This window comes from Sminthopsis crassicaudata, chromosome 2 (assembly GCF_048593235.1).
Source record: "Sminthopsis crassicaudata isolate SCR6 chromosome 2, ASM4859323v1, whole genome shotgun sequence".
NCBI classification, from domain to species: Eukaryota; Metazoa; Chordata; class Mammalia; order Dasyuromorphia; family Dasyuridae; genus Sminthopsis; species Sminthopsis crassicaudata.
Window position 1 is genome coordinate 566,385,972 of NC_133618.1, and position 26,450 is coordinate 566,412,421.

The 26,450-nt window shown below is 37.1% G+C and overlaps 1 protein-coding gene across 1 annotated transcript in view; it reads right to left on the bottom strand.

Annotated features, from left to right (window-relative positions):
• RHCG (Rh family C glycoprotein) overlaps nt 1–20,328 on the bottom strand; it is a 30,884-nt gene extending 10,556 nt beyond the window's left edge. Inside the window, exons 1-4 of the mRNA XM_074295137.1 lie at nt 20,047–20,328; nt 3,091–3,277; nt 895–1,045; nt 333–480 (exon numbers count right to left, since the gene is read on the bottom strand). Of these exons, the coding sequence (XP_074151238.1) occupies nt 333–480; nt 895–1,045; nt 3,091–3,277; nt 20,047–20,233 (673 nt within the window). The 5' untranslated portion in view covers nt 20,234–20,328. The remainder of the gene's footprint in view (nt 1–332; nt 481–894; nt 1,046–3,090; nt 3,278–20,046) is intronic.
• Nucleotides 20,329–26,450: the final 6,122 nt, after the last annotated feature.

A 26,450-nucleotide genomic window follows, 5' to 3' on the forward strand; every position in this document is an offset into this window, starting at 1 on the left:
AAATACACAGGATAATGAGCCCTTCCCACCAGTCCTGATACTGAATTTATGCCCACTGCTGTGTCTGCCAGGGGGACACACTGGGGATAACAGGCTAAGGGACAGAGCTTTGAGAGTCAGAGAGAATGAATAATCCCAGAATCCCTCTCTTTTCACTTTCCCATCATGGACATCTCTGGGATTCCATAACCTTCTGAAAGGTTACTGAGTTTCAGACCAGAGGGCAGAAGTGTGGAATGGATACTGCTGAATCTCATCAGGTTGCTAGATAAATTTCAAAGTCAAAGAAAGTCCACCCCTGGTCCTGCCAATGTCAGCGCTGAATTTCTCACCAATCATGGCAAAGAGATCCGAGGTATACACAGAGCTCTGCCTCTCCTTGCTCTGCTCCAGGTTGGGTCGGTAAAGGATCCAGGTCACTGTAAGTCCAAAGTAGGCCCCAAATGTGTGGATGGTCATAGAGCCACCAGCATCCTTTACCTTGTTCGTAAAAACAGAGAGTCAATCCTTGTTTGTCTGGATCGAATTTCCCCCAAGGACAGAGATGGAGGCCCTAGGAAGGCTGTCAGTGTCAATCAATCCACAAAATTCACAAATCCTCTGGGCTTAGCTGACATGGAACATAGGCTTGGGACCCTCAAGGTTCCCTGCCTCTCGGGCTTTCTTCCCTCTCCTTTCTTCCCTGTGGGCCCCTTCTGTCATTTTGAAATCTCTGATGTCATCTGAAGTTGAACTCGGACCAGAGGTAGCCAGGAAGTACCAGAAAAGGGAAAGGGAATGATTCTCTTGGACTGAAGGTCCAAGGACTAAATCAGTTTCTGCTTTTGCCAGGATCATGCTGATCTACTTTGGCTCATTTAATTTAAAATCACATCGAGACCATAGTGACCTCACCTGGAGAAGGTTGAGAAGGATGAACTCATTCACTGAAAAGAGGGTCACTTGGAACAGGGTCATGATGAGCAGCTGGATGGGGCTGACCTTGCCAAGGATAGCTCCAAAGGCCACGCAGACAGAGCCTACACAGAAATCAGCATTGATGAGGCTGTAAAGAAACAGTTTCAGAGGAATATATGAGTTGCCTTGGACTCTGAGATAGCATGGGATCCCAGAAGTCAGAGTCTGGACACTCTAGATGGACTAGAAATCCCTTCAAAACAAGGACTGTACCCTCAATTTTTTCTCAAGTCCAAAATGCCTAACAACATTCAAGACCTTCTGTGAGCTGGCCAATAACCTACCTTATCCAGCCTTATTGCCCTCCCCCTTCTACATATACCCAACATTCCAGCCAAAATGTATTAGTTATTGACTATAAGTTCCTATGTGCTAAGCCTAGAGTGAGGAAATCAGGTTCAAAAACTGCCTTTGAGAAGTCATCCTTAGCCTGTTTCCTTATCTATAAATGAGGGAGCGGGACCAGATGGACTACTGCACTTTCTTGCTCCAAGTCTATGATCCACCATGTCTTCCTTATGCCCTTTACCATGCTGAAATGTCTTTCCACCATTCCCTATTGCTTCTTTCCCTTCAAGGGCCTGCTTGAAGGAACCTCCTTCTTCTTTGACTTCCCCAATCAGATGTGGTCTCTTCCTCTTTTGAGCTCCCATCACAATTGGTTTTACCACTTATGGGACTGATTGGAGGGCATCCTATCTTATATCACTATTGATATGGACATCTCATCTCTTCTGCTTGTACTCTCAGCTCTTTAAGCACAGGGTCTAAGCCTGATTCAGCCTAATATTTCACACAGGCCCCTATCTGAACACAAAAGGCATTCATTTAATGGAACCTCAAAATAAAGGCAGAGAGGAGATTCTCCTATGATCTCATTTGATCATCTCAACAATATTGTCTAGTAGACAAGGAAGATATTGCTAATTTCCTTTTCATATATGAAGAAATTGAGGCTCAATGAGAGAACAAATTACACATTTCCTGATTCCTAGACCAGTGTTCTTTCCACTACTAGATTTTGAGATTGTTATCACAGGCAACCATGCTTTTGCACCATACAACCCATGTAACTATTAAACAAAATACTAGGCTGGAGGGATATTTGCTACATATGGCATTTCTCATGTTGTTACAGCAATTCTCAATCCTACACAAAGGTTAGAGGACCCAACACCCAAATACAGAAAGAATGTGGAATAAGTAGTCCTCTAACTTCCCCTAAGGAAGCAACAGCCAGATCTCACTGATGTTTCTTCACCTCCAAACAAACCCCAATACCTAGTACAATCATTTGCACATAGTATTTGCTTAATAAATATTAGTTGAATAGAATTAAACGTACTAGTTGACAGTGTAAGGAAGATTATATGTGTATTTGTTGAGTACTAGAGTTAGTATGTGTGAGATATGTTTATAGGGCAGTTGGGCTAGATATTGTCACAAAATATAATTTTGAGTCAGTTATCTTGCATTTACATGCATCTCTGGACCTCAGTTGATTACTGTTTTTTGCATATGACATTTCATTCCTCTTGCCTTCCTCCAGTGCCTTTGTTCAAGCTGCCCACACTCTCCATGTTTATTTCTTTCTTTTTTTTTTTTCCTGCTTCTTTCTTTATTCAATTCAATAAACATTTATTAAATGTCTACTATGTGCCAGGCACTGTGTCAAGCTTCCTTTTAGGCTCAGTTAAAGTGTCTTGCTCAGAGCTTTTCTGATTCCTCTAGCTGTCAGTGCCCTTGATCCCAAAGAATTATATTGGGTTTACTTTATTTAAGTATATTTTACTTGGATTTTACTTGGGTTCATGTTGCTTCTTCTTCTAGTAGAATATAAACTCCTTAAGAACAAATACCAGTTCACTTTTTTGTGGGCAGTCTCAAGGACACAATGCCTGGCACATACTAGATCATTAATAAATACTTGAAGAATGAATAATTAATGGTATCACAAGATAAGGGAATGGTACGTGATGATTGCTAGGATCTTTTCTAACTCTTTTACTTTAGTTTCAGATTTTGTGATTGTAAAATGTGACAAGTTTTCTTGTCAATGTGACTTGCCAGTTCATTCCCCCAAAGCTTTTTCAGAACCCATGCCTTCCACCCCTGTTACCCAGTCTTTCTTACTTCTCCACACTGATGAAGATGTATCCATCATGGAAGGAATGGAACCAGCCTTGCATCAGCAGTGCCCACTGGATTCCAAAAGCCGCAAGGAGAAAATTGAAGCCAACAGAACCGAAACCATAGCGCTGCAGAAAGGTCATGAGGAAGCCAAAGCCCACAAAGATCATAACATGGACGTCCTGGAAGCCTGAAGAAGGAAAAGCCAGGAACCCTTATTATAAAGGCAGCATAGCTTTTTAGTGCTTTTGGTTTCTCCCCCAACCCTTTATTATAAATGAATGGGTCTCCTGAATTGCCTTTGACAGAGTGTAGAACTCATAGTTCATCATCTTTTAGGTTATTGGAAATCAGACTTAGGACCATGTTAACTTAGAGCAGATCCTTAGACAAACTCAAGAACTGAAAGTAGGGGAATCACAGGTTTAGAAATCAATGGTTAATTGTACTATAAAAAATGACTAGTAGTATGCTCTCAGAAAAACTCAGAAAGTGTTATATGAATTTAAGCAAAGTCAAATGAGCAGATCAAGAAGAACATTGACCACAGTTAACAATACTGTAAAGATGATCAACTATGCTTTTTATAGAATAATATTCCATAACATTCATATACCATAAATTATTCAACCATTCTCCAACTTAGTATCCACTTAGTTTCTAATTTCTTGCCAGTACCAAAAGGGCTGCAACAAACATTTTTGCACATGTGGATCCCTTTCCCTCCTTTATGATCTCTTTGGGATACGAGCCCAGTAGAAACCTTGCTGGATCAAAGAGTATGGATAATTTGATAGCCCTTTGGGCATAGTTCCAAATTGCTCTCCAGAATGTTTGAATCAGTTCATAACTCCACCAATAGTGCATTAATGCTCCAAATTATCCCACATTCTCGCTAACATTTATCTTTACCTTTTCCTGTCATCTTAGCCAATCTGAGAGATGTATGGTATCTCAAAGTTGTCTTAATTTGCATTTCTCTGATCAATAGTGATTTAGAGCATCTTTTCATATGACTAGAAATAGTTTCAATTTCTTCATCTGAAAATTGTCTATTCATATCCTTTGACCATTTATCAATTGGAGAATGGCTTGAATTCTTATAAATTTGATTCTATATATTTTAGAAATGAAGCTTTTAGATAATGCTCAATGTTGGAGGGGATGTGGAAAAACAGGGACACTGATACATTGTTGGTGGAATTGTGAATATATCCTGTCATTCTGGAGAACGATTTGGAACTATGCTCAAAAAGTTATCAAACTGTGCATACCCTTTGATCCAGCACTGTTATTACTGGGCTTATATTCCAAAGAAATCTTAAAGAAGGGAAAGACACTTGTATGTGCAAGAATGTTTGTGGCAGCCCTCTTTGTAATGGCCAGAAACTGGAACCTGAGTGGATGCCCATCAATTGGAGAATGGCTGAATAAATTGTGGTATATGAATATTATGGAATATTATTGTTCTGTAAGAAATGACCAACAGGATGATTTTAGAAAGGCCTGGAGAGACTTATATGAACTGATGCTGAGTGAAATGAGCAGGATCAGAAGATTATTATATACTTCAACAACAATACTATGTGATGATCAATTCTGATGGATGTGGCCATCTTCAACAATGAGATGAACCAAATCAATTCCAATAGAGCAGTAATGAACTGAACCAGCTACACCCAGCGAAAGAGCTCTGGGAGATGACTATGAACAACTACATAGAATTTCCAATCCCTCTGTTTTTGTCCACCTACATTTTTTATTTCCTTCACAGGCTAATTGTACACTATTTCAAAGTCAGATTCTTTTTCTACAGCAAAATAACTGTTTGGACATGTATACATATGCAATATGTATTTAATTTATACTTTAACATATTTAACATGTATTGGTCGACCTGCCATCTGGAGGAGGGGGTGGGGGGAAAGAGGGGAAAAATTGGAACAAAAGCTTTGGCAATTGTCAATGCTGTAAAATTATCCATGCATATATCTGGTAAATAAAAAGCTATAATAAAAAGAAAAAAAGAAAAAAGAAAAAAAGAAATGAAGCTTTTATCAGAACCCTCGAATGTAATGTAATAAATAATTTTTTTCCTAATTTATTGCTTTCCTTCTATTCTTGTCTGCATTGGTTTTGTTTATACAAAAACTTTTTAAACTTCATACAACCAAAATTATCTATTTTGTATTCAATAATGTCATCCAATTCTTCTTTGGCCACAAATTTCTTCCTTTTCCACAGATCTGAAAGGCAAACTGTTCTTTGTTCTTCTAATTTGCATATAATATCATTCTTTATGTCTAATCATGAACCCATTTCAATCTTATCTTGACATACAGTGTTATGTATGGATCAATACCTAGTTTCTGCCATATTAATTTCCAATTTTCCCAGCAGTTTTTGCAAATAGTGAGTTCTTATCCCAAAATCTGGGGGTTTGTGGTTTGTCAAACACTAGATTACTATAGTCATTGACTATTTTATCCTGTAAATCTAATCTATTCCACTGATGGACTACTCTGTTTCTTAGTCAGTACCAAATGGTTTTGATAGCTGCTGCTTTATGCTATAGTTTTAGTTCTGGTATAGCTAGGTATTTGGTTTTGGGTTTTTTTTTTTTTTTTCATTAATTACCTTGAAATTCTTGACCTTTTGTTCTTCCAGATTAACTTTGTTATTATTTTTTCTAGATTTATAAAATAATTTCTTGGGAGTTTGATTAGTATGGCATTGAATAAGTAGATTAATTTAGGTAATATTGTCATTTTTATTATATTAGTTCAGCTTACCTATGAGCACTTGATATTTTTTCAAGAGATTAGATCTGACTTAGTGTGGAAAGTGTTTTGTAATTGTGTTCATATAGTTCCTTACTTTGCCTTGGCAGGCAGACTCCCAAATATTTTATATTATCTACAGTTATTTTAAGTTGAATTTCCTTTGTATCTCTTTCTGTTGGACTTCGTTGGTAATATATAAAAGTGCTGATGATTTATGTGGGTTTATTTTGTATTCTTCAACTTTGCTAAAGTTGTAAATTGTTTCTAGTAATTTCTTAGTTGATTCTCCAGAATTCTCTAAGTATACCATCATATCATCTACAAAGAGTGATAATTTGGTTTCCTCATTACCTACTCTAATTCCTTTAATCTCCTTTTTTCCCCCTCTTATTGCCTAAGCTAACATTTCTAAAACAATATTGAATAGTAATGGTGATAGTAGGCAAACTTGTTTCATCCCAATCTTATTGGGAATGGTTCCAGTTTATCCCCATTATATATAATGTTTGCTGATGGCTTTATAGATGTTATTGATCAATTTAAGGAAAACTCTATTTATTCCTATACTCTAGTGTTTTTGATAGGAATGGGTGTTGGATTTTGTTAAATGCTTTTTCTGTATCTATTGAGATAATCATATGATTTTTTTAGTGTGATTATTGATATAGTCAATTATGTTAATAGTTTTCCTAATGTTGAACCAGCCCTGAATTTTGGGTATAAATCCTACTTGGTCATAGTGTATTGTTCTGGGGATATTCTCTTAGCTAATATTTTATTTAAGATTTTTACATCAATATTCATTAGGGAAATTGATCTATAATTTTCTTTCTCTGTTTTGACCCTTCCTGGTTTAGATAGCAACACCATGTCTGTATCATAAAAAGAATTTGGTAGGGGGCAGCTAGGAGGTGCAGTGGGTAGACAACTAGCCCTGAAGTCAGGAGTACCTGAATTCAAATCTGGCCTCAGATATTCCTAGCTGTGAGACCTTGGGCAAGTCACTTAACCCCAATTGCCTCAGCCCAAAAAAAAAAAAAAAAAATTTGTTAGGATTCTTGAAGCATACTTTTTAAAAACTTTTTTTTCTGTGTTTTCCTTTGCAATGTGGCTAATATGGAAATATGTTTTGCATGATTTCACATGGGTATCAATGTCAAGTTGCCTGTCTTCTCAAGGAGTAGGGAGTTGCTAAGGAAAGAAGATAATTCAGAAATCAAAAATTTTTAAATGAATATTTAAAAAATCATGTGTAATTGGGAAATATTTAATGAAATAAATTAAAAAAAATTTTTTTAACCAAGTATTGGTCTTTAAGTAAAAAAAAAAAAAGAGAGAGAAAGAGTCCAATACTAGAGCCTGCCTTAATTTCTCTCTATATAAGATGGGGGTTGAAAGTGGGGGAGGGGGGCAAGGGGGGAGCACAAGTTCTAGAGGAAGATGAAAAGAGACCCTATGGTTACATCAAGTTGAAGGAATGTGAACTCAAAATAAAGGATTCAATTTCTTGGAGTCTTAGATGTCTGTTTTCTCCTCAAGAGAAAATTACACATTACTGGCTTGTCACAATTTGTGATGATCCACAGCCAAAGGTTTAGTGTACTCAATGAAGGAGGAGTAGGTGTTTTTTTCTGCAACTTCCTTGCTTTCTCCAAAATCCAATGAATGTTTGCAATTTGGTCTCTAGTTCCTCTGCCTCTTTAAAAACCAGCCTGCACTTCTGGAGGTTCTCAATTCACATATTGCTAAAGCTTAGCTTGCAGAATCTTAAGTGTATTCTTGCTAGTGTATGAAATGAGCACAACTGTTCGGTTCTTTGAGCCTTCTTTAGCATTGTCCGTCTTTAAGACTGGGACATAAACTGATCTTTTTCTGCTGAGTTTTCCTAATTTGTGGCATATTGAATACAACAGTTTAATAGCATCATCTTTTAGGATTTGAATAGCTCAGCTGCAAATCTGTTACCTCCACTAACCTTATTGTTAGCCATGCTTCCCAAGGTCCACTTGACTCCAATTTTCAGAATATGTAGCTCTAGATCAGTAACCACACAAAAGTAGTTATCAGTGATATTAAGATCTTTCTTATATAGTTCCTTGTATTCTTGTCAACCTTTATTTATCTCACCTACTTCTGTTAAATACATCCATTAGCTATAATCTATAATATGCTGACATATTCTGAGGCTACAACTAAATTACTCAAGGTTAAGTCCTCTTGCTTTCTCATGCTCCAGTAATGTTTAATATGAAAAAGGAGGACCAATGATCTGGTAATACATTGATTCTTTCCCCTCAAACCAACTATTTAACTATTATCTGGGCATTGTAATATTAACCTGGATTGGAGAATGAAGATAGACCTGGGTTCTTTTTTTTTTTTTTTTTTTTTTTTTTAGAAATTTTTTCCCCACAGTATATATGCATGAGTAATTTTTTTTATAATATTATCCCTTGTATTCATTTTTCCAAATTATCCCCCCCCTCCACTCCCTCCCCCCGATGACAGGCAATCCCATACATTTTACATGTGTTACAATATAACCTAGATACAATATATGTGTGTAAATACCATTTTCTTGTTGCACATTAAGTATTAGATTCCGAGGGTATAAGTAACCTGGGTAGATAGACAGTAGTGCTAACAATTTACATTCACTTCCCAGTGTTCCTTCTCTGGGTGTAGTTATTTCTGTCCATCATTGATCAATTGGAAGTGAGTTGGATCTTCTTTATGTTGAAGATATCCACTTCCATCAGAATACATCTTCATACAACATTGAAGTGTACAGAGATCTTCTGGTTCTGTTCATTTCACTCAGCATCAGTTGATGTAAGTCTCTCCAAGCCTCTCTCTATTCCTCTTGTTGGTCATTTCTTACAGAGCAATAATATTCCATAACCTTCATATACCATAATTTACCCAACCATTCTCCAATTGATGGATATCCATTCATCTTCCAGTTTCTAGCTACAACAAAAAGAGCTGCCACAAACATTTTGGCACATATAGTAGACCTGGGTTCTTGTTACTTACATTTTTATATGTCCCTTGTTTCCCCAACTCTCCATTCCCCAAGTTTCCTGAGGGCATGGACTGTGTATTAGACATTTTTGTATCACTTTTTTTTTTTTTAGAACAGAATAGGCAGTAATTAAATATTTATTCATATTGATGAGCGTTATAATTGCTCTTATACTACTTAGGGATGGGAAAGCCTCTGGTTTTGGGCTAAATACCAACTAACAAACAAAAAATTACTACATGCTTTTATGGTTTTGCTATTAAATTGACATATAAAATTTGTAAAAACCTGATCCTTCCAGGTTGTCTATCCTTCCATCTTTACCTATGTAGATACTAGACAGTGTGCCACAGCCAAGTTTCCAATGGTAATTTTGGCTTCTCTCCTTCTGGATCTCTCCTCTCAACTTAATTTCAAAAGATTTCATTTAATACCTGTTATTTACTGAGAGGCAGCATGGGTTGGGAGGGAAAAACACTGGATTTGAGTTCGAGGAGCTGGGCTCAAACATGGATCTTTTCTCTAGTCAGACTTCAGGCAAGCTACTGAGCTCTTAGCAACAGTTTCTTTAACAATGAAATGAGGAGGATGTTGGACTATCTCTAAATTCTATTATTCAATGCAATGTGGATGGTACAATCAACTTGCTATGTAGATATAGACGCAAGATGTAAGAGTAACTGAAATTTGTAGAAAATTTTAAAACTTCATTCTATAATATTTCTTATTGATTTTTAAATTTATGGAATAAAACAAGCATTTCCATAACATGCATAGTATAATAAACAGCTGATTGTACATGAAACTGCAAATCTCTTATGTACAAATTGCTATTCCTTTTAAATATATAATAAAATCATTATGTAATTTTTTAAACTTTCTTCCCCCAAGTCCATCCTAGAGATGTTTAACATTAGACACAAATAGGTATGTATTGTGTGTGTCTGTATATATATGGAAGGAGGTTGGGGGATGTAAAGTTATTCTATACATCTACTTATTAGTTTGTTTGTTTTTTTCTGGATGCAGATAGCTTCTTTCTTCATATGTCCTTTATATATCTCTTAGTTAAAATATTTACACACTGGAATTTTGAGGCAGTAGATAGACAGCAAAAATCCCTGAAATTGGAGCCAGCCAAGACCTAAATTCAAATCTCATTTCTGACATTTGTTATTTTTGTCACCAAAGTAAAGTCATAACTTTTCTGAGCTTCAAATTCCTGATTTATTTAAGAAAAAAAAAAGGAGGAGGGGGAAGGGAGACTAATAGCAGTTGCAGTACCTACCTTACAGAGTTTTTATTAAAATCAAATTAGCATAAGTTATTACCTTTTACATTTTAGAATATTATACAGGTTGTCCTAAATGCCTTAATGCCATTTTAAGCTTTAAGAAAAATAGCTTGAGCAATTAAAGCTTATTTTTATTATCAATAATTAAATATTTTCATTCTTACTTTTACATAATAGAAATAGAAAAAATTATTTAATACATTTAATAAAAAGCGTATGATTAAAGTAATTAAAATAATTTTAAACTCCACTAAGACTTTTGAGATATGTTGTATATAAATATTTATTATCTGTTATGATGATCAATTGTTATTGTTATATGTTATATAAAAGTTATTGTAATGATGCTGATCATCACTCAGCATTTCAGTAGGCACAAACCTACTGAAGGAGTGGAATCTGTGACTAAAGAAATGTAAAAGATACATAGTTAACAACTGAAAAATAGTATAAAGTTATATATTATTAGGTGCAAAAATCAGTGGCGTGTACAGGAGGTGCCTCAAGGATTCAGAGAAAGAAATGGATGTGGTCTAGAGAAGACTTCAAGAAAGAAGAAAACTTTGAGATAGGTCTTAAAGGATGGGTAGGATTTAAATAGGTGGGGAAAAGTAGGATGGTATTTTGGGAAAGGGAGAAACAATGAGTAAATGTGGTTAAGGAAATGTGGGAGGGGTGGCCCGCACAAGACAAAGCAGATTCCCTAGTCCTCAAGATTCCAGACCCTGAGGCAGTTCATAATGCTAACATGCTACCTCTGCTTGCTCCCAGATGGCAAACATTCAACTCAGGGAGATTATTGGTCCTCATTTTACAAATGAAGAAATTGAGACTTGCTGGAGTAATTGACAGCTAGGATTGAGGCAGGATTTGAACCTGGATTTTCCTGATTACAAGTCCAACTTTCTAGCCATCTACATCAGAGGAGGAAAAGGATTTGCTCAAAGTCACTTATTTAAAAAGTAGCAGAACTGGAAGGCACCAGGCAAATAGTACATCTACTTTTTCTGCATCTTAGAGACACCTACTGTACATGTCACTGATTTTTGCACCTAATAATACCTCAGGAGGTAATCAGAACTTTCCCTAACTTCCCCAAGTCAGTTCTAAGGACAATCAATATGTCAATATTCTGATTCAAATAATATAATTGCATCTCTTCCCTATCCCCTTCTTGGTATATATACCCCCTACTTCAAAACTGAGGTGTAAGTAAGAGCTTCAGGCAAGCAGCCTACCTAACTGTATCAATCATCAAGAATTGGGATAATGAGCCCATGGATCAGGGCCCTTGCCATGAGACTGCAGCAGGGAAGAGGGGAAGAAAGGAATCTAGAGCAGGGCAGTGAGACCCAGGACTGCCCAGGGACAAATTCAGCCTGGTCTGCTGTTTTAGCTCATCATTCTGGCCATGTGTTAAGCTGTATTGCTTTGATTTTGCTAAAGCACCAAGTATGATGGACACCCTCCAAAGCTAGCATTTGAGCACAGCCCACTTTAACTATAGTTCTGGGTTATGATTCAGGTTCAGAGCCCCTCATGGGCTCAGAATTGCAGATTTGGAAAGCCCTTTCTAGAAGACATCTTCTCATGTCTAGTTCAGAAAGACACTCTAATATTCTTGATAAAGTGACATCCCACTTCTACTTACATGCTTTTAGTGACAAGGAAACTCTCACAGTCCTTTCCATTGATGGTTAGCTCTGTTAGAATTGCTCAGTTAAGCCAGAACTCACTTCCTATAACTTTTACTTGTTGGCACCAGACCTGGCTTCTACTACTAACACAGTAACTCTGTGTTACTAAACACAAAGTTTAATAACCCCAATATCATATATTCAGAGGTTAGCTAGTCCCCAGGTTCTGAAGCTGGGTCTTGTAAGTGAATATTGCAGGATTGAGAAATAATGATTTAGTATCAGCAAATTTAATTTTAATTTTACATTAATTTCATGTAAAAATTTCTCAGGTGAAAAATGTTCATGAGTGGAAAAGGTTTAAGGAGCCCTGCTCTAGTCTGGCCCCATCATTTTACAGATGAGAAAATTGAGCCCCAAAGAGCAGAAATGATTTGGCCAAAGTAATGAAAAGATTAATTTAATAGTTCCCGGGCTCATTCTCCTGTGTCATTTTGCCTCTCAATATGTCTATAAATATTTAAGGACAATTACCATACCTTTGAGGCAGCTGGATAGCACATTCCTAGAGCATTGGACTGAGAATCAGGCAGACTTATCTTCCTGAGTTCAAATTCAGTCTCAAACACTTATCAGCTGCGTTACCTTGTAAAGGTCACTTAACTCTATTTGCCTCAGTTTCCTCATTTTTAAAATGAGCTGGAGAAGGAAATAGCAAACTACTTTAGTATGTTTCCCAAGAAAACCACAAATGACCATTCTTTGTAGATGATATGATGGTATACTTGGAGAATCCTAGAAAGTCAACTAAAAAATTACTAGAAATAATTAACAACTTTAGCAAAGTTGCTGGATATAAACTAAATTCACACAAATTATCAGCATTTCTATATGTTGCCAACAAAGACCAGCACAAGACATAGAAAGAGAAATCCCATTTAAAATAACTGTAAATAATATAAACTATTTGGAAGTCTACTTGTGAAGACAAAGCCATGAACACAATCACAAAACACTCTTCACACAAGTAAAGTTAGATCTAAACAACTGGAAGAATATCAAGAATATCAAGTTCATGGGTAGGCTAAGTTATAATAAAAATGACAATTCTACCTACCTAAAGTAATATACTTAGTCAGAGCCATACCAATCAAACTGCCAAGAAATTACTTTATAGAGCTGGGGGGGAGGGGAAACAACTAAAATTCATCTGGAGAAACAAAAGATCAATATTTTCAAGGGAATTAATGGGGAAAAAATGCAAAGGAAGGTGACTTAGCTGTACCAGATCTAAAACTATATTATAAAGTGTCAGCCATCAGAACCATTTGGTACTGGCTAAGAAATAGAATAGCTAGATTTACAACACACAAGTCAATAATTATAGTAATCTAGTATTTGATAAACCCAAAGACTCCAACTTCTGGGATAAAAACTCACTATCTGACAAAGATTACTGAGAAAACTGGAAAATAGTATGTCAGAAACTAGGCACTGACCAAAATCTAATATTCTATACCAAGATAAGGTCAGAATGGGTTCATGATTTAGACATAAAGGATGATACTATAAGTAAATTAGAAAAACAAGGGATAGTCTGATGCTTAGATCTGTGGAGAAGGAAGGAATTATGGCCAAATAAAAACTAGAGAGCATTATAAAATGCAAAATGGATAATTTTGATTACATTAAATAAAAAAAGATTTTGTACAAGTAAAACCAAGATTAAAAGGGAGGCAGAAAGCTGGGGGAGGGAGAGAAATTTTACATCCAGTGTTTCTGATAAAGGCCTAGTTTCTAAAACACACAGAGAATTGACTGAAATTTATAAGAATACAAGTCATTCCCCAAGTGATAAATGGTTAAAGGATGTGAACAGATAATTTTCAGACAATGAAATTAAAGCCATTTCTAGTCATATAAAAATATGTCCTAAATCCCTATTGATTAGAGAAATACAAATTAAGGCTACTCTGAGATTCCATTTCACCCCTCTCAGACTGGCTAAAATGACAAGAAAAGATAATGATAATTGTTGAAGTGCATGTGAGAAAACTGGGACACTAATGCATTATTGGTGGAGTGTAGAGTGCCACAGATAGAGAGGGGACTCTGGGTAAGGTATAACAGCCCAGAAGGAACCTGCTGACAAAGTCTGGTTTGGCTCCCCACCTCCCTTTGATGCTCTCACCCTTCCTGAGAAGTCAAGGAGGGCGTGACCACCTGTGTTCTACTTGAATGAAGGATACTTATATGCATTTATATATCAATAGCAGGGTGCTTACATGTCAATAGCAAGTTAACACTTGCACGGTGTGCTGTGGTAATGTAATGGTTCTATAGTTGGCACATGCTCAGTGTGCTGTAGTGATGTAATCATATTAAGGTATTTAAGGGCTGAGAGGACTTGAAATAAATGGATTCCATCTTTGACCATACTTGTGGGTCTTTTGCCTCCTTCACTCATCCACTAAGACTAAGAACTCGGGCTGGTCCCGAGATCCTCCAGAGAGATAGTCTGGACGCTATATTTTGGCACTCCAGTATGGGGGTTCTAGAAAGCACACTACAGAGGAGCTGTGAACTGATGCAACCATTCTGGAGAGCAATCTGGAACTATGCCCAAAAAGCTATCACATTGTGCATATCCCTTGATCCAGCAATGCTACTACTGAGTCTAAATCCCAAAGAAATCATAAATTAGGGAAAAGGACCCATGTACAAAAATATTTGTAGCAGTTCTTTTCATGTGGCAAGAAATTGGAAATTGCTCATCAATTGGAGAATGATGAATGTCATGGAATATTATTATTCTGTAAAAATGACGAGCAGACTGATTTCAGAAAAGCCTGGAAAGACTAAGTGAAGTGAGTAGAACCGGAGAACATTGTATACAACTATAGCAAGATTATATAATGATCATCTTGTGTTGGTTTTTTTTTTCAACAATGAAGTGATTCAAGGCAATTCCAATAGACTTGTGATAGAAAGTACCATCTATGTCCAGAAAGAGAATTGTGGAGACTGACTGTGAATCAAAGCATGGTGTTTTTAGTGATGTAGAAATGAATGAGATCCCTTCTACTCGGAGACAGAAACACAGGTTCAGAAGTGAAAGAATTCACTAACCCCAAAGTCATGGCAAAAAAAAAAAAAAAAAAAAAAAAGGAGGTTTTATTTTCCACTAAGAGGTTTTCCCTCAGTGGGCATATTTCTTAAAGAAAAAAATTTGCAAAGAATGATTGGCAAAGATCTATTTTATGAGCAAATCTGGAGGCAGTTTGAATTGATAATCAGACCAGGATTTCTCAATTGAATGAAAATTACTTTGGAGGTTTAAGAATTTCCTGAATGAAGATGTGACTGCCAAAAGATCTATGGGAGTTGATTTGCCCCTGAATAATGCTGCTTATCTCACCCTGGGAGGATATCTTTCTAGACTCTGGACCCTGGGAGAGGCTGATCTCTCTTCTTTTGCAGATCAAAGGGCGCGTGATTATCTTACACAATTTTTACAGAGTTCACCCACATCATTTTCATTATTTTTTGTTGTTGTTTGCTTGTTTTTTTTTCTCGTGTTTTTTTCTTTCTTCTTTTGATTTTGCACAGTGTGACAATATGGAACTGTTTAGAAGAATTGCACATATTTAATCTATATTGGATTGCTTGCTGTCTTTGGGAGGAGGTGAAAGGAAGGGGGAGAGAAAGATTTGAAACACTAGACTTTGCAAAGGTGACTGGTGAAAATTATCTTCTGCATGTATTTGGAAAAATAAAAAGCTACTTAGGAAAACCATAAATGGTATCATGGAGAGTCTAAATTACTCAACAGCAAAATCACACCATTCCTTCCCTTCTCCACCAAGTCTTTTCTTTTCTAGGTTCCTTAGCTTTTATTCTAGGATATGATTCTTTTAACTCTTCTTTTAATGTTTCTATACCTCTAAGCTATCCTGGTTCTCAACCTTTACTACAAACTACTTTGTTATCAAATTCAGTTCTTATTGGATTACTGCCCTCAGCTGACCCAGACTTCACTAGAGATCATTGATTATAAGAGCTTTTCAGCAACTCCCCTCAAATTAGTCATGGGGATTAAGGTTAAATTCTCAAGAGGTATTCCCTAGCTGGCTGTTCTTACTACTAGTACACCATAGGTAAGCCTACCCTTTCTCCACCCCTTCCTTATATGACCTGATCCTGCTTAAACTGATCTCTCCAGGGAAAGCAAATGGGAAAAACTGGCCCCGCTAATGGGGATGGGGGGGCCCACTAAAGGGGAACTGAATGGATGAAGATGAAACTCCCACACAGGTGTTAGCAATCTCTTGCCAAGAACTGAGAATGTTTAAAACAAACAAACAAACAAACAAAACTCTTTGCCCCACCCCACCTATTAAAATGGTTATGTCCCCCCCTCACCAAAAGGAGTAGAAAGCTGAAATTAAAAAAAAAAAAAGATTGATAGAAAAAGATCAATGCATTCCTTCTTTCAGTTCCACAGCCTTCCTGAACCTCCAGCACTGTTTGGTTCCTCTGATTCAAGCATTTAAGATAGAGATGCCCAGTCATACATTAACTCTTAGATTTGGCAGAATTAGTATTAGAAGGGGGAGGGGATGTTTTTGGTCCCTATGTTGAAAGTATCTGAAATTCCACTATTAGAGATTCATTCCTTTGGCATTTTTTCTTCAAGGATCCTTCATTAAAATGCAAATATCCCCTGGTGGAGTTAAGACCTTACACTTTAGATACTATAAGCAAATTAGAAGAATAAAAGACTTAGTCTACCTTTCATATCTGTGGAGAAGGAAGGAATTTGTGGCCAAAGAAGAACTAGAGTACATTATTGAATATAAACTGGATAATTTTTAATTATGTTAAGTTAAAAAGGTTTTGTACAAACAAAACCAAAATAAACAAGATTAGAAAGGAAGAAGTAAACTGGAAAAAATTTTTACATTCAGTGTTTCTGATAAAAGCCTACTTTCTAAAATACATAGAGAATTGACTCAAATGTATAAGAATACAAGCCTTCTCCAACTGATAAATGGTCAAAGGATATAAACAATTTTCAGATGAAATTAAAACCATTTCTAGTCATATGAAAAAATACTCTAAATCACTATTAATCAGAGAAATGCAAATTAAGACAACTCTTAGATACCAATACATATCTCTCAGATTACGTAAGATGATAGAAAAAGATAACCACTAATGTTGGAGGGGATATGGGAAAACTGGGGCACTGATGCATTGTTGGTGGAGTTGTGAACTGATCCAACCATTCTGGAGAGCAATATGGAACTATTCTCAAAGAGCTATCAAACTGTGCATACCTTTTGATCCAGCAGTGCCTCTACTGAGCCTCTATCCCAAAGAGATCATAAAAAAGGAAAAAGATTCACATGTGCAAAAATGTTTGTAGCACCCTTTTCTTTTCTTTTCTTTTTTTTTTTTTTTTTTTTGGTAGTGGCAAGAAACTGGAAATTGAGTGATGTCTATCACTTGGAGAATGGCTGAATAAGTTATTGTATATGAATGTTATGGAATATAAGTTTCTATAAGAAACAATCAGCAGGATGATTTCAGAAAGGCCTGGAGAGACCTACATGAACTGATGCTGAGTGAAGTGAGTAGAATCAGGAGAACATTGTACATGGCTACAGCAAAATTATATGATAATCAATGCTGATGGATGTGGCTCTTTTCAACAATGAGATGATTTAGGACAGTTCCAATGGTCTTGTGATGAAGAGAGCCATCTACATCCAGAGAGAGAACTGTGTGGTTACTGAGTGTGGATCACAACATAGTATTTTCACTTTTTTTGTTGTTGTTTGCTTGCATTTTGTTTTCTTCCTCTTTTTTTCCCTTATTGATCTGATTTTTCTTGTGCAACACTGGACATTTAACATATATTGGATGACTTGTGTCTAAGGTAGGAGGAAGGGAGGGAGAAAAAACATTTGGAACACAAAGTTTTGCAAGGGTGAATGTTAAAAACCATCTATCTATTATTTTGAAAATAAAAAGCTTTATATATGTGAAGACCTTACACTTAATCTGCTTCTGTTGAAATAAAAGTGAGGGTAGATGGGGTGAGAGAATTTGAGGAAAGATAACATTGAAAAGAAATCTTTATTTTACACTTTCCCTAAAATCTGTGTAGATATAATATATGTATCTACATATCCCATGGACTATTTGTATCCAAGTAAATAATGAATGTACAGCTCTTTCTCTATAGACTTTACTACTCCCAACTTCTTATCCTCATTCACATCCTGGTATCTTTTTAAAAACCTAATATCTGTATTTAATTTATACTTTAACATATTTAACATGTGTTGGTCCACCTGCCATCTGGAGGGGGGGAGAAGGAGGAAAAATTAGAACAAAAGTTTTGGCAATTGTCAAGGTTGTAAAATTACCTATGCATATATCTGATAAATAAAAAGTATTAAAAAAGAAAAACTAATATCTTTTTTCCCTTATTCATTCTTGGAGTTGGCAGAGAAAGCTTTCCTACCCACCAAATTCAAGTCAAGAATTTGACAAAAAAAAAGTTTTCTTTTGGGTCCTTATGTCCTCCTACCATGCCAAATTGGATGGGGAGAATGTGGTCTCCACTTCCTTTTGATCCCACTACTTGCCATGATCCAGATCCATTCCATGGAATTCTCACAATCAGATCTGGTAGCCTTTGATCTTTTTTTTTTTTTTTTTTTTTTTTTTTTTTATTACCAGTGTTCTCCTGGTATTTTCCATGCATCAGAATGTCACCCTGCTAAGACCTCATACTCATAAACACTTTGCAGATGTACAAGTCAAAAATCTTATAGTGGAGTGGGTCCTTAAGATACCTTAATGTCAAATACTATGGCTATTCCCTGGGTTGCTTTTATGCTTCATAAGGGTGTTTGTGGAGTTAAAAGAGGAACATAGAGGAGACCAGATCAAGAAGTTTCCCTTGTTGTATTCTGTCTAGTTCAGGACAGAATATAAAACTGTTTTTTTGGGTTTTTTTTTTTAGCTCATCAGATCTTACATTTTGAGTTGGAAAACACCAAGAGATCCACTAGTTTGTGTTATAAACCCCTGTGGCAGTCTGGTAAAGCCTTCTCAGAGTAATATTGCTAAATACATAAAATAAAATATATAGCATTGCATACAAAACTAATTATGGTAAAATAAAGGTTTTATTTTCAAATTCATGGATCTCCTGAAATCTATTTACAGACTCTTTGCCCATGGACTCTAATCCTGACTTAGTCAAATCAGAGATCACCTAGTCCAAGTCAATTATTTTGGCCCAGACATGTGAAGTAACTTGGCATGAGTGATTCAAAGTAGCAGAGCCAGGAATACTTTGGATCCAAAATTTACTACCTTTTCTCTCTCTCTGCTCCCTCATTACTTGAACTACTGTTGTATCCTAAGTTTCAGCCTAGGGAAATTCTTCCTTTCCTTAGGAATTTTTCCAGGTATGGTAGGTCAGTATTTTGATCATACCAGACTTGAGACAAGGCTTGCTATCAAAGAAAGAACATTCTTCCGCCCTCCCATTTAATATTATTTTTTTTTCAAGTTACATGTAAAGATAGTTGTAAACATTCATTTTCATATGATTTTAATTTCCACATTTTTCTTCCTCATTTCTTCCCCATTCTCTTCCCAAGGCAACAAGCAAACTGATATAGGTTACACATGTACAATTGTGAAAAGAATATTCTTAAGGGCAGTAAGAAATTAGAAATTAGTTCAACACTTTTTCTCCTTAAACTTTTTTCCTTTGAAGAAAAAAGTCCTATGTAGACTCACACACACGCACACACAACACATCCCTTCTGCCTCTGCTCTTATTTAGCCAACCACTTTCTACTATCACTCCTTCACAATGAAGCCAGACTCTGGAACTAAGATCCCAGTGAGGTCCCACCCAATTTAAACCACCAAAGTGTATAGAATGTGGATTATGGGAAGGAGTGGGCCAGAGATGAGCATCTTGGACTTTATGAGTCTCCTTCTGAGTACAGCATATTTGCTGAAAATATTGTGCTGAAAGCAAAAGGGTGTTACCTAGATCTAATATGGAGGTGGAGGGGTTGTCCAAAATCAGGAAGGGAGTTTTGCCAAGTACAGTCAGAGACTTCAATAGGATGCCAGAGAAGGGTGTTTGCCAGTTGCCTTGAAGGCAAATCCTGTATTTTTACTTACTTGGGTACCGGTAGTAGAAATCATTCTCTATATCACTGGAAATATTGCGGAGCTTCTTCTCTTCAATCCAGTGTGCATCAGCCTCGGGATTGTAGCGCACAAACACCCCAAAAAGGACCACCATGACCACCTGTAAGATGAAGCAGGTGAGTGGCAGTCGCCACCTGAGGTTAGTGTTCCATGCCATTTGAAAGACTTCCTTAGCTGCTGTGGCAGCCCAGCCACAGTCCCTCAGAGGAGGATGAGGAGCTGAGAAGTCTTGGTGCTCTGTGGTGGCTTTGAGGGAAAAGGAGATCTTATAATTCAGGGACAGGGGGTGTGGTCAAGGAGGGCAGGGATCACATTGCAGAGCAACTCAGCAATGTTATGAGCTGACCTGTTCTGCCTCCTGCCCAGAGAGATGGAACTGCTGGGGACCAGTTCTTGCACTATTCTCAATAGGAGACAGAGGTCACAGTAGCAGCCCTGAAGATCTGACCTTGTGTGCTAACACAAGATAGAGGTTTCAAAGATTGCATCTGTCCTTAGAAGAGAAAAGTTATCTGCATTTGGTCACTAGTTTCCCAGCTTATAGTAAAGAAGAAGAAAAAAGATTAAAAGGTGCCAACTAAAAAATTGTAATACTGGGAATGGGAAGATGGGCGAGAGAAATGACTACCTTTATTACTCATCAGATTTCCAGTGACAACCAGGTAAGGGGAAGATTTGAGATTAATTCAGATGTTAAGGTTTCTTTGACTCTCCTATCTTTTCTTTTTCTTCTTTTGCTAGTAGAAATGTAAAAAGTGTCATGTGCCAAACCCTAGGACAGAGAGAAGGAGAATCCTACATTTCTTTCCTCCAGCATCAGTGCTTGAGATGATAAACTATGAGTCTCAGCAATTCATCAGGATTTGGGTCCAAAAAACCCTATATTCACTTCTGTAACCCAATGCTACAATAATATATCTATGCTGTCCGAAGTGCTTTATGAGTTCCTGCTTCATGACAAAGTGGGCAATACAAGGATAATGGGCCATTTAAGGAAAAATTTGAGCCAGCCCATGACTCTTTTCTCCTCATTTATGCTTTTGGTTTTGCTTTATTGTTTCTTGCTTTCTTACAGTCATTACCTTCAGTTCCTCTCCTTATTTATGTTAGATTTGTCTGACTCCCTTCTGCCCAGCCCTTCCTACTTCTCCAGAATCACCACAGGTTGCCTGCCAAGCTTTCCTCCCAGCTATCCCTGCCAAGGTTTTGATTTGGAAGGGGTTGGGAAGTAGCCCTTACAAGGGCATAGCCTCGCAAGGAGGGAAATATAACTTCAGGAGGACCTACCCACTCATCCAATTCAGATAATTAATAAACAGTCCCCAATCCCAAAACTAAACCTGAGGAGTTACCCAACCAAAAATAACTGACTGCTGCTGCCTCTTTTATTACTAGGAATCAACTATCTTGAACTAATAGAAATAATCTTATTCATTTCCATTACTGAACAGCACCAACCAACAACTTCTTCCTAAAAATGAATTCAAATCTGCCTCCTATAATTTTTACCCATTGAACCTCATGGCATTAGAGACACATAAGATGTTTACTTCCTTTCAAATTCAAGAGATTCTAAGCTAGAATCTCTATCAACTAGTCTTGTGATCCTGGACAAACCTCTGGGTCTCAGTTTCCTTCTCTGCAATATGACAAGGTAGGACTGAATGATCTCTAAAGTCCCTAAATATCCTAAGACTCCAGGGAACCTTCCCTCTGAATACCTTCCTCATCTCTACCTTTTAGAGTTTCACTTCAATTCAGATCACTCCACAGTGCCTCTAATCTTCCCTCTCCCAGGACTTTGTTGTTAAACTAACCTGAAATAAGTTCAGATAATATTTATGAAGTACCTAATGTGGGGAAAGGTCTGTATGAAACCCTGGAAGAAATTGAAAAATTTAGCCAAGATAAAATCTTCATCTTTTTTTATTATTATTATTACAGCTTTTTATTTACCAGATATATGCATGGATAATTTTTCAGCATCAACAGTTGCAAAACCTTTTGTTCCAATTTTTCCCCTTCTTCTCCCCACCCCCTCCCCCAGATGGCAGGTAGACCAATACATGTTAAACTTGTTAAAGTATATGTTAAATACAATATATGTATATATGTCCATACAGTTATTTTGCTGCACAAGAAGAATCAGACTTTGAAATAGTATACAATTAACCTGTGAAGGAAATCAAAAATACAGGTGGACAAAAATAGAAGGATTGGGAATTCTATGTAGTGGTTCACACTCATTTCCCAGAGTTCTTTTGTTGGGTGTAGCTGGTTCAATTCGTTACTGCTCTATTGGAACTGATTTGTTTCATCTCGTTGCTGAAGAGGGCTATGTCCTTCAGAATAAAATCTTTACCTTATGAAGCTTACAATCTAGTAGAAAAACATGGCTGACGTTTGTATCATGCATTATAGTTTTTGTTAATTTTCAGACAATCAGTGATTTCATTGACACAGGAAACTCCTGATAAAAAATCTCCGTACTCAATGCAGAGGCAGCTGCTCTACAAGTTATGAACTTGGAGAGTTGGCTAGGGACACTGAAAGTTTCAGTGTTTTGCCCAGAGTCACAGTGTGAATTTGATTAGGTCTCGAACCCAGGTCTTCCAGATTGTGCAATGACGCTATAAGAGTGCTTTATATGCATCATTTCATTTTATATCCTTCTCCCAGTGAAGCTATATAGTTGTAAGTCATGGAACCCCATGACATTAGGAGAAGCATGATTGCAGGTAAAGCAACATACAATGGAATGAGCCTAGTGACTACAAATGGGACAGTTGGTTTATTAGCAACCTTAACTGTTCCTGGAAAATGACAATAAAGACATCATTTCAGGGACAGGAAAACTGGAAAAAGGAAGATTTGGTTATATACAAAGATAGCAGACACCCTCAATATAACATTCATACCCTCAAAATAGTAAAACAAAATAGAGAAAGGCCTCAGTTATGTGGGGAGAGTCCTCCAGGGGAAATTTACAGAGAGACAGGGAGTCATCATCTTACCTGAACGCTTTCATCCAATCCTGAAGATCAGATGAAAGAAGTTATTATTTGGTAAGATGTTGGTTCTCAGCATAGAATGCCATTTATAGGATTCTGGCCTTCAGAGGGCTATCATTCCATAAACATTCTCCTAGATTTTTCAAGCCACATAATGTTTAAACTTTCCTTTTGCTTTTAAAACTTTTCCATTCCAGACTCCCAATTACATTTTTGTGACTCTTGATAGCCTAGACCTTCAACACCAATTATTTTAACTAAGCTCTTAGTTATCCTTTCTAAGAAGCAATCAACTAGATAATTTATTAAGCATCTACTAAGTGCCTACCACTATTCTAGGCTCTATGGGAAATATAAAGAAGTATAAGACATGGCCCCTACTGTGGAAAGAACTTACAGTCTATTAGAGACCACTATCTTGTTTCACATCTATCATCTGTCACCTGGACTATTATAAGAGCCTCCACATTGACCTCTCTGCCCTGAGTCTCTCCAGACAATTACATGTTAAGTGTCTTCTAAAGTCTTTTAAAGTGCTTGCATGAGACTGCAGAAGATGCTGGTTCTTTAGCAAACTGCTGCTGCTCTGATTTGTTTAGCTAATTAAAGATTTGTTGGAAAAGTCTGTGGCTTGCACTTCCTGCTCATTTGCCTGAAGTCTATGTGTTATCACTATGGCTTTCTGAATAATTGGACAGGATGACTATTCACAGCAAGCAGAGAAACAGGGCAGGGCTCATGATTTGGCACAAGCTTAACCGGGAATGTGAGTGGGGAGGAAAACTGATCCACAGTTGAATCAAAACAGGAATTGTTTACCTTCCCTACCAGCACAGCTGCCCTAAGACTGGGCTTCTCCTCAAATCAGCAGTCATTGCACTATTTATCCTGGGACAATCACTAACTTCATTTTAGACTCCCTGTCTACTTCATCTGACCCATACAGAGTCAGAGCTAGTATAGTGCGGCAAAGAGAAATGTCACTTGACAAAAGATCCCTAGTATCTTTGGTCTAGGCTCCAAGTTATTAGGGTCCTTAGTATCTGTTTTAGCTCCATTCTTTTTGAATTCCATCAGTTTAAATGTAAGTATATATGAGGATACCAATCAGAAATTTCACTTTTCCAGGACAGTCAAAATTTCAAGAAAAGAGTGTACTTTTAATGAAGTTCTACAAAAGTATGTCCTTTAGCAGACCATAGTTCTTGTTTTAAATCTGGTAAATACAGACATCATAATTATGGAACCAAAGTTTCATGCTGGGAGACCTTTTCTTCTCCCTATATAGGAAGATCACCTGGCAGAATAAGAGACCGACAATGAGGTCCTTTTTTGAACTAAACTTCCCAGCATTCTATTGCAGAGAGCACAACTCCATTGGCCACATTGTTTTCAAATGCCAAATGTACACTTGTCAAAAAAGACACATGGCAAACACTCACAAGGTGGTCATTAAAATCAATAGAAGGACACTCTCAAGTCCTTAAGAACTTTAGAATTGATTGTATGACATGGGAGACACTGGCATAGGACCCTCCCTCCCAGCATGACCTGTCCTCTTCCGAGAAGGTGCTATGCTCTATGAGCAAAGCAAATTGAATTAGCTCAGAAGAAATTCAATATGTGAAAAATTAGAGAAGCAGCCCCAAATGTTCATAGGAACTATTTGTGTCTGACTTGTGGCAGAGCATTCCAAGCACGTATTGGTCTGATCAGCCACAGTTGGAACTACATAGTGGTGCCATTTTGGTCCTCTTCAAGAATGAAGGACAACAACCAAACCCTTAGTAAGTAATTTCATCACTTTCTGTGGATTCAATTAGCATCACTATTCTGATGATTATCAGCTCTATTTATTATTCAACCCTGACCTCTTTCCTAACTTCCAGATTCCTGTCTCCAACTGGAGATATCTTGAACTGGATGTTTCATAGACATCTTAAACTCAAAATGTCTAAAACTGAACTCGTTTTCTTTTCCCCAAAATCTACCATCCTCCTAATTTTCTATTGCTTTTACGGCTACTATCATCCTTCCAGTCACCCAGGTTTACAATCTAATTGTATTCTTGCCTCTTCACTTTCACTCCCATATTCAATCTGTTGCCAAATCTTATTGATTCTACTTGTAATCCTTTATAATCTATCCCCCTCCTACCTTTCCAGTCTTTATATATCTCATTCATTCCCCAGTCTGGGATCCAATGACATCTTTTCATTCTTCAAACTACACACCATCTCCCCTATTCAGTGTATTTCCTCTGGAGGGCTACCACACTAGGAATTCTCCCTCATCACTTTTACCTCCTGGCATCTCTCAAGTTCCGCTAAAGTCCTACCTTCTACAAGGCTTTTCTGATCCCTCTTAATACTACTATCTTCTCTCTGACATCATCTCCAATTTAATCTGTATATATCTGGTTCATACATAATTGTTCGCATGTTGTTTTTCCCATTAAACTGTAAGTTCCTAGAGAAAAAGGCTAGTCCTAGGCTGTCTTTTGCTTTTCCTTATATCTCTATCACTTAGCACAGTGTCTTGCACATATCAGGTGCTTAATAAATGCTTACTGACTGATTAGAGCCCCTGAAAAGGGTCTAGATACCTGGGTGTATTTCCCATCATTCTAGTGTTTACCTTCCTCTTCTCCCCACAGTTGATCTTTCTAGTACTGTAGAGTTTAGCACCTAGTTTTGCTTCAGACTGTTGGGGATTCATAAAGGGCATAATAGAGATAAAGGAATAGGACTAGAATAATTCTACAACTCCTTCTCCCCAAAGTGGACTTTGGGATGTCAGAGTCTTCCCCGTCCTGGTGAAAAGTCAAGGGAGTTCAAGCAAACGAAAAATGGGAACTACAGCCAGAAGAGAGAAAAGCAAGCTGTGCTTTGGGCTTAGAAAAGGATTATATTCAGTTGGAGTTTTCCAAAAAATGACTTGGGACAGAGGCTAAAGGTATGCTGGCTCCTGTCTAGCACATAGATAGGCAATAAATAATACAATATGTTTGGCAAAATGGTGCCATGAACTAAATGCTAAATAAGATTGACAAGTGAGGAAGCAAAATATGCATGAGCACTAAAATATACATAAAAGCATAGGAATTAGCATTAGAAAGGATCTTAGAAATCCTCCTCTCTCTCTCTCTGTTTTTCTCTATGTTTCTCTCTTTCTCCCCCTTCTCTCTCTTTCTCACTGTCTCTGTCTTTGTCTTTCTATTTCTCTCTCATTCTCTCTCTGGCTCTCTGGTTCTCTCTTTCTCTCTGTCTTTCTGCCTCTGTCTGTGTCTCTGTCTGCCTGTGTCTCTGTCTGTGTCTCTGTGTCTCTGTCTCTGTCTCTGTCTCTGTCTCTCTCTCTCTCTCA